The 12,404-nt window shown below is 39.2% G+C and overlaps 1 protein-coding gene across 2 annotated transcripts in view; it reads left to right on the forward strand.

The window, feature by feature from the left end:
• The window catches only part of arhgap39 (Rho GTPase activating protein 39), a 66,713-nt gene that overhangs the window by 40,020 nt on the left and 14,289 nt on the right, over positions 1-12,404 (forward strand). The window contains exons 5-11 of one of the 2 annotated variants that reach the window (XM_085139049.1): positions 691-876; positions 2,260-2,473; positions 8,135-8,208; positions 8,674-8,712; positions 9,181-9,380; positions 10,104-10,195; positions 10,350-10,519. In XM_085139049.1, coding sequence (XP_084995175.1) covers positions 691-876; positions 2,260-2,473; positions 8,135-8,208; positions 8,674-8,712; positions 9,181-9,380; positions 10,104-10,195; positions 10,350-10,519 — 975 coding nt within the window. The remainder of the gene's footprint in view (positions 1-690; positions 877-2,259; positions 2,474-8,134; positions 8,209-8,673; positions 8,713-9,180; positions 9,381-10,103; positions 10,196-10,349; positions 10,520-12,404) is intronic. The other variant, XM_085139050.1, reaches the window with a different exon arrangement.

Genomic DNA, 12,404 nt, shown 5'->3' on the forward strand with positions numbered 1-12,404 from the left:
TTCAATCTGTTTCTGTTTGACCATCTGTTTCCCAGATGGTTAAAGCTTGCTTCCAGGTTGTTAATTAGAAGGTCTAACCCAGATGGATTTAATGTGTTTATGAATGGTAGCAATATCTTGATGAAATGCCTGTAGTTATGTAAAGTACATGCTAATTTCTCGAAGGTCAACCTTTCTTGCTATATTCAGTAGAGGCATATTCAGCTTTGCACTGTCAGTAGTTTATACACTTGGTGCAGATGTTGCTAAAATTTAGTGAAAGAGTGATAACCTCATATCATATCCAAACTGATAATCTTTACCTTTCACTTAACTTAAAAAAGATCTCATAGCCTTTTAGGGCTATGAATATGTAATAAAAAAAAAAGGGAAAATGTACAACTATAATTAAATTAAATACAGTTTTAATTTATACAATGTCAGTTCATAGCAACGAGTTCTTCAATGGCTTTATACTGTATAAAAAGACCTTAATGAATTCAAGATGATCCCCATTAACAAGTATTTGGTGACAGTAGTGCAGAAGAAATCCTTTTAACAAGAAGACACTTCAGGAAGATGCTCAGCGAATGGCAGCCATAATTCTCTGCTGAGACAAGGTTAATTAAGTGTCAGTTGCTCTCTTAGCATCTGTTTCTGTGTCACTTAAACAACTTTATATTTCTCTCAATCCCTTATTTCTTTCCTCAGGGTCTTTTTAGAAGAAAGGTCTCTATTGCCAACATGTTGGCCTGGAGCAGCGAGCCTATCAAGAAGCCCATGATTGTGACTTCAGACCGCAGCGTGAAAAAGGAGGCAGTCGAGATCTTTAAACTCATCCAGACCTACATGGGAGACCGTCGCTCCAAGGCCGATCCCCTTTCTGTGGCTCTGGAGGTGAGTTTTTCTAACTTTCTCATTATGTCCTTATAAATAATTTTATTTCAGCACCTTCACTAGAAAACTGACACTGAGTCCAGAAGTTTGGTACTGTGTGTACACAGCCACTGTGCTGTTTTTAAATGAGTAAACTGGCCAAATATAGGCCAAAAGAAGAACTGGAAGGCCAACAACTCTATCTACACTAAAGAAGGATAATATGAAAAAAAATATCCAGTGACCTGAAACATTCAGACTTTTAATGGAATAAAGGATCATTTTTAGTTTTAATCATCATCAGAATCATAGAATAGAACAAGTCAGCCAAAGAAAGAATAGCCATGGGAAGTTTTACACGAAAACCGAGAACTTGTCTTGAAGACTGCTTAAAGAAATTACAAGAAAGCTTCCTCAAGACAGTTCAGGCTGTATTGAACAATAAAGACGGTCATGCCAAATATTGACTTTCAAGCTCATTTCAAGTTTAGAAACTCTGTTCGTACCCTTTGCCTTATACTGTATTTCCATGTTTTATAGAGTTCAATAGAGCACTGTTCCATTTCCCATTTTCCTACCAACATAAAAAGAAATGAGGGGTGGATCGTGACTTTTGCACAGTATTTTAGCAAATGTTTAAAGTGAGACATTTTACTATTTCATTAAAATATTAGCTAATTTGGTTAATTGTCAACAGGTCAGTAACATGACTTGGTTTAAAAAGACTATAAAAAGAGGCACAATAATGTTCCTTAATGTAAAATTGAGTTAAAAAAAACTTGAATATTTCGTTATCTACAGAACAAAATATCATCAAAAGATTCAGAAAATATGAAAAACCAGTATTAGATTCCTGTGTTATTTAGGCCCTGTGGTGGCACTATATTGAAAACAGTCATTATTCTCTCATGGAAATGACTGCAGGCTCAGAAACACTTTGAGAAATCTTTGTCTGTGAACATTCCTGTGACATTCACAAATGCAGGTTAAAGGTTTATTATGCAAAGATGTGATACGATGTTCTCTGGGCTAAAGGTCCTTTTAAAATGGACTGGGCTAAGTAGAAGACTGTTCTGTGGTCAGACGAATCAACCTTTGAAATTCTTAAAAACAAAGATACCGCATCCTCTGCATTAAATAGGAGAGAGCCCATCTGGCCTGTTATTAACATGACCTTATTTTTTCTTAAAATGGTACATCTTCTGATTTTCGATACTTGATATGTCTTTGTTCTGTTGTCCATAAAATATAGGTTTATGACAGCTGCAAATCATTGCATTGTATTTTCATATACATTTTACGCACCATTCCAATTTTTATAGAATTGAGGTAAATCAATTGGACAGAAAAGTTAAAATGACCTTGAATTTTTTAACGTTACATGGTCCTCTGCCTGTCTGTCAGGTTGTGGTGCGTGGGTGGAGTAATCAGGGTTTGCGTGATGAGCTCTACATCCAGCTGTGTCGTCAAACTACAGAGAACTTCCGCTACGACAGCCTAGAGCGAGGCTGGGAATTGATGGCCATCTGTCTAGCTTTCTTTCCCCCGACACCCCGTTTCCACACTTATCTGGAGGGCTATATTTATCGACACATGGACCCTCTGAATGACACCAAAGGTGAGGGTGCAACACACATCTCTGCTATTTAGTACCAGTGACACATGATCTGACTGGAACCAAGTCACTTTGATGGTATTTTATTGAGGTGGCTTTTGATGGAAAGACTTGGATAAATTACACTCTTTACTCATATTTAGCCAAATGCTTAAAAATCGACAGGACAGCACTTCATGGTGCAAATGGATAGTGACAAAGCATTTTGTAAAAGTAACACAGGAATTTTTCATTGAAAAGAAATTGACACAGCATTCGTCTTTCCTTGTCTTTATGATTTTTACAAACTTCTCTTATTCCGTACATTTTTCATTTATATCCCCTCAACATACAGGCACAAGACCCAAACACATATATTCACACATGCACAAATATTTTTTTCTACTCTACTTTATAAATAAGATAATTTGCAATCTCTCATAATGACATTGCCAAGTTTTGTAACTTGGAATATCTGTGGTGTTGGAACACAGGCAGAGACTCAAAGCACCCGCCACATAAATAAACTTAAAGCTTACATTGTTTACATTTATTGTAAACTGACTCTCAGATATAAAAAAAACAAACCTTTAACCTTATCATCTCTGCTCATTTTAATTCTAGACAAAGAGGGATAGTTATTTCGCTACACAAATCAATTGCTTTTACTCATACTCTTATGCCTTTTCATTGCATCGTCCTGCAAAGCACTGATCACTTCCACTTGTTAAGAACTGGCATTGGCCTCATCCTCAGTCTGGACTTTAAATTGGAGTGAAAGTATCCCACCCGAGATTGCAAGACCATCGGGTGTTTTGTGGGTTGTTGTCAGGAACAGCAAGCGAGAAGATAAAATAAAAGTGGGGATGCAGAGCTGGCTATCGCATCCAGCTGCAAAAACAACAACACGAATTAATCTTCCTCACCAATGCATCTATCAAAAACACAATGGAGGAGCTACAATCAGAGATTTAATACAACTGCTTTGTCCAGGAGTGTTGTCCGCTGATTGTAACTGAATCCAGTGCCTCAGTGGAGTTACCAGGCCGGAATCTACACCGCCAGGACTGGAGTGAATCTGGTAAGGGAAGGGGCGGAGCGTTCTGTCCTTATGTACTTCAGAACTGATGCCAACAGTAGAATTATAGACGGTCACTCCTAACCGTACTTAGAGGCCATGTCCAGTCAGTGCAGACGCTTCTATCTACCTCGCAAACTAATGGTGTCACGATCACTGGCGTGTGTTTTAAGGGAGGACCAGATGCAGGCAACACAGGCAGAACTGAATTTAACAAAAGGGAGCTGGTTCATGGGGCAGATGGAAAAACATTAAAAAAAGCAATGTTGTTGCTGGGGACGTTAATAAGGCATATTTAAAATCAGTACTCTCCAAATTCCACCAACATCTTAAGTGTACATGAGCAGAGGGGACAGGACAGTGGACCATGTGTAGAATAACATCAAGCGGGCCTAAAATCTGACACCCCTCCCCCACCTAGGACAATCTGACCATCTCTCTTCCCTGTCTCCACCTCCCTTAGGAAACAAACCTCTCCAAGTACCCAGGTCACTGAACCACCTAGATTTTTCCTAACCAAAAATCTTGGATGACTAGTGAAGTACATGCTCTGATCTCGTAACTCAGCCTTCATGCTGAGGGACCGTTCTCTGTACAGCACTGCCAGGGACAACCTGAGGAGGAGGAGCATCAAACGGGCCAAAGAAGGCCTGCAGGAGGAGTATAGAAGGCTTCCTCACTGACAACAACTCCCGCCAGGTGTGAAGAGGCATTCAAGTCCTCACCGGTGTTTGAGGCGGATAGTCTCTCAGCACATCAGAGGCTGCCTACTGCCTTATCTCGATCTCTACCAGTTTGTTTACAGACCAAATCAGTCTACGGCGGATGACAGGAAGAATTAAGTGAGGATGCTCTTCATGGACTACAGCTCAGCATTCAACACCATCATCCCAGACATCCTTACCAACAAACTGGACCACCTCAACATCCCCCCTGCCACCTGCTCCTGGATCACAGGATTTCCTAACCAACTGGAGTTGAGACAGCGTACAGGGTGGAGCGAGAGAATTTGTCCCACTGGTGCTCAGAAAAGAACCTGAAGCTCAATGTCCTTAAAACAAAAGAACTCATAATGGACTTTAGGAGGCAGTGACGGGTCCATTCCCCTGTCATTATAAATGGAGAACAGGTGGAATCTGTCTCCACCTTCAGGTGTTATTTATTCCTGCTGTCTACTCTTATATTTTATTCTAGCACACTTGGTGTGAAGCACTCACAATTTCTTGTACATGTACAATGACAATAAATGACTATTCTATTCTATTCTATTGTTATTGGAGGAGATTCTATCACCAGATAGTTCCAACAGACATCTACATAACTCACAATCCAAAGAAATAATTAAATTCTATAAGAATCATTTTATTTTTGGTGAAGATATTTGACTAAAACAAGTACCAAGTGGTGATTTAATACCTTTCTGCTGACTTTTACATATACATTAAAAAGGAGTCATCCACGTCATCTACAAAAAGCAGAGATGAGATTCTGAGGCCGCTACTTGGTTATACCTAGAAATACTGTCCATAAATGTTGTGAACAAAAGTGACAAAGAGCAGTCTCCCACTGTAAATTAGTCTAACAGATTGCTGGCAATAAGGGATCAAGCTTTCGCTGCGGTTGTACATGGACATGGAATGGCTCATAAGAACAGGCCAGACACCCCATACTCCTACAGCACCCTCCACAGCATACTACAAGAGATGTGGTTAAATGCCTTCTCCAAGTCCACAAAGCACACGTAGATTGGTTGGACAAACTTCCACATATATTCACGCTGTAACATCCTTGAGAGGATAAAGAGCTGGCCCATGGTTCCACTACTAGGATGAAAACTGCATTGTTGTCCTGGACCTGGGGTTGTTCTAACAGACATATTGTCCTTTCCAATACCCTGGCCTAGTTGAAGCACATCCTCCAATCCGCTTTCTTAAAGATGGCAATCACTATCCCAGTCTGAAAATCCTGAGACATCACTCCAGATCTCCACACAATGTTACAGAGGAGTGTCAAACACGACATTCCTACAACATCCAGAGCCTTCAGGAGTCAAGCCTTTCTCAAGGAGGCTTGTTCCAAGACATTCAATGAGGTGAGCCTGACTACATCTACCCGGTATCTCTCAACCTCATGCACTAGCTCAGGGTCCATCCCCACCAGAGAGGTGACGTTCCGTGTCTCGATTACCAGCCTCGATAGGAGGGGATTGGTCCGCCAAGGCCTCCACTCTTGGCTGCCCCTGACCGCTATGATGCCCCCTGTGAGTGGAAGGCCTACGGGATGTTGGGCCCATGTCGTCTCTTTGGGATGCGTCCAGCTGGGTCCCATGAACAGTATAGAGTAACTTGGGCCGACTGTTTTTTGATTTAGAGCTACAGAAATAAAATTGAGTTGAATTAAGTCGTCATTGTGTTTTTACATGTCTATATCCACAAATGGTTTCCATAATGTTTACCAAATATCCAAGGAAATACAGTGTACAAGCCTAAAACTGAATATGCAAAATTCTAACAAGTATAAAAGTGAATAATTTGGTATAACCACTTTTATTCTGCAACACAACCTGAACTCATTTAGTCAAGCGTTCTTCTAATCTCTATTAGTGGTCCTCATAAATTGTTCTGCACGATTCTTTAAGGATATTCTGAAGCTCCTCTTTGGATGTAGACTGCCTTTTGTTTTGTTCTCAGTCCAGATGATTCAACAGTGCTTCAGTAATGTTGTCCAAGCTCTGGTGGCAACTTTTGTCAAAGAGCTAGTGAGATCTAGCCCTCTGCATGAGTTCAGCACTATTGTGAGGGATATACCATAATGTCCCATCATCAAGTGCCAATTTGTCTACAGCCACTTGCTATGCAAACCCTTTGAATCCTTTTATCTCCATTCAAGTCCGTGTGCTATGGTCGGAATAAAGGATCTTTCTTAACCTTCCTCTTTTGCCTGATCATTTCCTAAAAACGTTTAAATGTACAATAATGAATTACACAGAAGTGGTGTGGGAGCCAAGTTAATATAGTACATATATTTCAGTATTTATATTTACTGTCAAACTTATTTTGTGTAATTAGTAATTTAATAAGTAAATTCATGGGTAATGAAAGTTATTTTATTGCATTTGTGTTGGCTTGGTTAAGTAAAACTGTGAATACCTTTGGTTTAAAAGTCCCGTGGAAATTTTTTCCTCTTCAAATGAACGTAGACGAGTGAAGCAATAGCTTTACATTTTCACTACATGCGACTCTGGATACCTTTGGAAAAATATTCATAACCATCTCACAGACAAACATTATGTACAGCTACTTTCAATTTGTTAATACGTTTTACTCTTTTTTTAAACTCAGTGGTTCCAGTGCCTTTGGTACATTTACCCCTATCAGTGACTCAATCTCTGACTCGATTTCTAGAAGTTGAATGTGTCTTAAATGAAGCCATGTTCAAATATCCTTCTGATGTGGAATGTTTTCCTTATTTACAGGCATGGTTCCAGGTTTTCTCCACTGGTGTATAATGGCTCTCACCGTGGCTCACTGGAGCATCACAGCTTTAGAAATGGCTTTATAACCTTTTCCAGATATGTTTCTCAGGTGTTTCTTTAGATTGTGGCGTGATGTCTGGCTTTTTGAGATCTTTCATTCTGCCTCACTTTGTCACACAGGTTCTATTTAGGTGTTTTCTTGATTTAACAGCTCTGCCAGTAATCAGATGTGTTTAGTGAAACTGAACTCAATTACTATTTTTACACAGGACCAGTTAGGTTTGCAGAACTTTTCTCCTTTAATCAATGAAATCATCATTTAAACACTGCATTTTGTATTTACTTGGGTTATAATCTGAAACATGTAAGTGTGACAAATATGCAAAACACTAGGAAATCAGGAAGGGGGCAAACATTTTTTGGCACCATTGTAAGAATCAGTTCATTTAACATCTACCGTTTCTCTAAGAAGTAAACTGTAGTCCTGAAGTACCTTAACGTCCTGATTTAATTAGCTCAGTTTCATTGACGATCCATTTCCAAAATGTTCCTGTAACAAAGCCTTAGCTTGAGTATAACTTCTTTTGCTATTTTCCTTGGGTGACCTCTTGTAAATTGCAACAAAATACAGACAGTCACTATGTCTGTCAGATTTACTTTCAGCACTATTTTCAAAGTCTCTCATAAACAACTGATACTCCATCTCTCTTTTAGTCAGATTACAATTACTGTTGTTGTACTAAGTTTTTATTTCATTTTGCTTTTTCAAAACACAGCAATAGTTGCTGCCATTACCTAAGCAATTATTGAAATTAGAAGTGGTTCTCCAATGCAAATTATCATTGATGTACATATATTGAGCGCTGGCTTGAGCATTGAAGTCTTATTCACCAGCTCCACCTTGTCATCCACATATGGACACTTCCTACTTCAAATCTCAGATGGCAACAGCCAACGCGCCATAATCAAATGTACAAAATGGTAATCCAACACCAGTGATTGACATCGTGAGACACAGAATCTCCACAGATTGGAAGAATGTTTGAGTTGTTGTCGTGCTAATGAATCAATTTAAGACAACTAAAACCGTCTCCTAATGCTGTTAATATGTTGTCTTTTTCTGTTGCTCAAGGTGTGGCCATTAGCAGTTATGCTAAATACTGCTACAGGAAACTGACAAAAGCTGCACTCACTGGAGCCAAGAAGGTACGGAGCGCTGTCTGTCCACATGTTTTTACTTCCCCTTTTCAACCTAGTCTTTATTGACACAAATGCAGACAGTTCATTTCAGTGATGCAGCCTGCAAAAGAAGAACATGTAGACATGATATTTATGAGTATAAATATATTCATAAATATGTAGTATGTAGTTTAGTGTATTTAAATCTGCAAGCCTAGGAAAAACAATACCTGACTATTATTGAGGAAGAAATGGAAGGAGCAATTGGAAGAACTGTACATTTCAGCCAGTTTATTTAATAATCTAAAGCTCTTAAGAAGGTTTATTACACATTTTATACTCTTGATCGCTATAACCTAATGTCTAATAATTTTGGAAGGGCTATGTTATCAAGAAACAGATCAATTTTGTGTTTAGATGAGCTCATCTGTGGTGAATATATATTTGTTTTCTGATGAGATGAGAATGAACTTATTTTTCCTCTCATCACAGCTTTTCCTGCCTCCCAGAGACCACATACTGATGTTCCAGGCAGGTCATTATAGTCTAAATATAAAGCCCACTCTTTTTAAAAATATTTAATAATATCTTCATTTATAAGCAATAATGTGTTAAATTTCCAATTTTTACTTGGCTGAATGACCTACTTATGTATTAGAATTAAAGACAAGGGAGCATGATCCTTGACAGGTATAAGGTGTATTTCAGTGTCTGAAATGTCACTCAACAGTGAGCCGCTGACTAGGAAATAATCCAGACAAGAGTTAGAAAGTAAACTCATGTGAGAAGAAAGTATATTCCCATGGTTGACGTGTAGAGACCATAATCGCTCAAGTACTGTTTAACTATATTTGTGGATTTTTTCACTGACATCTTAATACTTGATTACACTTTTTGAACGTTCCTTTAGTACTCAAAATGCTCTCAGCTCTGCCTCAGCTGCCCTGCAGTAACTTGTCTGTGTGTGTCTGTGTGTGCGTTTCTGTCACACTTTTTCAGGGTGTGCAGAAACCCTGCATAGAGGAAATCAAGCATGCCAGGAACGCCATCTTCAACCCTTCCATGTTTGGGTCCTCCCTTGAGGAGGTCATGGCACTCCAGAAGGAGCGATATCCAGACCGCCAATTGCCATGGGTACAGACTCGCCTCTCTGAAGAGGTTCTGTGTCTCAATGGAGACCAAACAGAAGGCGTTTTCAGGTGAGTGAGGAAGGGAGCTAATGGGACCAAATAGCCGATAGAAGACTGCACAGTATGAAAACAGATGAGAAAGGGGGAAAAAATGAAACAAAATAAAATTAATGCTGTACAGACATTAAATTCTATGAAGCATTTAATGACTATTTAATGTGTCTTTAGTTAGTGGAACCATGCAAAATCTTACTATAAATAATTTCTTGGTCACATGCTCTTAAAGTACATAAGTCTTGGTCAAAATGTGGAGCTTGTCATGTGGCATTATTTTTGCCAGCCCTCAAACTTCTTAATTACAGAAGGTAACCAGGTTAAGTTTTAAGGGCTGACAAACAGTCAGTTTAAAACTCAAAGGAAAAAAGTGCAAAGTCGGGCAAGTTAATGACATATAATCTTTTAATACATATATTTGGATATCAGATTTATCTTCTAGCCACAATTATGTGTCAGTTTTCAACATATTTTTAATAATATAATAATAATTTATAATAATAATTTTAAATTTCAAAAATTATGAAGAAACATTTGTGTTTGTATAAGAGTTGCTACAAGTCTTTGTGAGCAGTTATGTGGTCAGCAGGTTGTGTGTGTTGTATCTTCTTTCTGCATGTCTGAGATGAAGCTCTTGTACGTCCTTGTGTTTCTGGTTCTCACACTCAAAACTCAAAACAACTATGTAGCATAAGAAGAGGGCTGAAGTGTAAATATCCTGTGACATTTGATCTCCAGAGTACCAGGGGACATAGATGAAGTCAATGCCCTCAAGCTGCAAGTGGATCAATGGAAAATCCCTACAGGACTGGAAGACCCACACATTCCTGGTACACATACACACTGTTGAATAGTGCTACTGAACACTGTGTCTCTGCAGCCCAGATATGATCCGCCTGCAGTAGTATGAGATGTTCAAATGACTTTCATTCCTGAATAAGTGCTTTTTTAGAAGTCTCACTTTGTCCTCTTCTGTATCTGCAGCCTCTTTGCTGAAACTTTGGTACAGGGAGCTCGAAGAACCGCTTATCCCTCACGAGTTTTATGAGGAGTGTATCAGTCACTATGACAACCCAGAAGCAGCTGTCGGTGTGGTGCTGGGCCTGCCACATATCAACAAACTGGTGCTCTGCTATCTCATTCGATTCCTACAGGTAACACAAATATGCACAGGTTAGCACAGCTTGTCTAAGGAGCTGGAAAGAAAGCGAGTGGACATTTCTTGAGCACATTGCACCTCGCATCGAAGAGGCTTCTCAATTTCTAAAACCAAATGGTGGAAAATCCCAGGGATTTAAACCGAGTGGGGACTGTCCCTTAACCTGACTTACTATTAATCATGCACATCTGCCAGTGTGTGAAAAAAGGTATGGGTCATTACACTCGTTTCAAGTGAAACCAGTGTGAGACCTCACCCTGTCATGCGACCTATTGAGATCACCTCATGCAACATGAGTTTAGGCACCTGGGAAGGGATCTCGAGACTGAATTGTAGGGGGCTGACAGCTGATGGCATAAACCACCCACTCTGTTCAAAGGTGGTCATTCACAGTGGACATATATGGCCTATTTTTCTTCTATGTCAAACCATCAGTCTTCTCCATCCAAAATTTGAACTTCTGCATCATCCCAAGACTGACCTTTTTACTTAGAGCAGGTCATCTGCTAATTGTAAAGTTGGTGGTTCGATCCGAGGCTGCTCCAGTCAAAATGTCAAATATGCTTGGGTAAGATACTAACCCCAAGTTCCTCTATGATGCATACATCAGAGTATGAATGTGTGTAAATAGTAGATAGAAAGCACTTAGATAGAACAAGCATAGCAAAAAGTGCTTGTATGAATGGGTGAATGAGGCAAGTTGTGTAAAGCGACATATAACAACCAGTCCATTTACCATTTCCCAGATGTACAGCTGAAGTGGGATTTATAGTCCTGCAAATATGTCTGTCCCGTACACTTTTTTTTTGGGCAGATAGAAGAGAAATATGTTTAAAAAGGGTTACAAATGTTACAAGTTTTGTGAGTTCCTGCAGGGTCAGGTTGATCTCACTTTGGAGTGCTCTTCATACTTACTTACTTTGCTCTCTATAAGATCCGCCTCAGCTCTTGTCCCTTGACTGTAGACTCAAGGTGCAATCTCTTGGGAAGCAGTCCGGATTGCATCTCAGGTTAAAGCATGGGTGGTTTCTGTAGTTCGTATATTTGAACCCTAACTAGGATTTAAATACCTGGAAATTTCTACCATTTTGTTTTATAACTGAAGCGTGAGAGGTGAAACGTCTTCAAGTAATTTAAAGAAGTTGCTTTCTTTCCAAGCTCTATAGACTCCTTAGACTACCATGACCTGGATAGAGACATGTTAACACAACTTATCCTTCAACCCCAATTCCACAAAGGTTTGGATGCTGTGTGAAATAGATAAAAACAGAATGCAATGATTTGCAAATTTTATAAACCCATATTTTATTCACAATAGAACATATAAAATATATCAAATGTTCAAACTTAGACACGTTTTTCACTTTTAATAAAGATATTAGCTAATTGTGAATGTAATGGCAGCAACACACCTCAAGAAGGTTGGCACAGGGGTAACAAAAGGTTTAAAAAGTATGTTATACTAGAAAGGATGAACATTTGCAAGTAATCAAGTTAATCATCAGTATTATGACTGGATATAAAAAGTACCTTAGAGAGAGAGTGTTTCTTAGAAGTAAAGATGAGAGAACTACCGCCTCTGTTGTTGGATCAGCCTTTATTTGTCCGTTCTTCACAATGAAACCAAGCAATGACAAAAGTTCTGCGTGGACCTCGCACTTCTCACCTTTAACGTAGAACTTGTTCCTAAGAAGTTGTTGAAGCACTTGTTAGACAAGGCTTTCATGTTCCTGGACTGACTCTGAGAAGATCAAGATGTCACTGAGATAGGTGAAGGTGAAGTAGTTAAGGAAATCTCACAGAATGCTGTTGACAAGAGCCCCTAAACACAGACGGAACGCTGGTGAGACTGAATGTCATTATCAGATACTTTTGGAGAA

This window comes from Neolamprologus multifasciatus, chromosome 17 (genome assembly GCF_963576455.1).
Source record: "Neolamprologus multifasciatus chromosome 17, fNeoMul1.2, whole genome shotgun sequence".
NCBI classification, from domain to species: Eukaryota; Metazoa; Chordata; class Actinopteri; order Cichliformes; family Cichlidae; genus Neolamprologus; species Neolamprologus multifasciatus.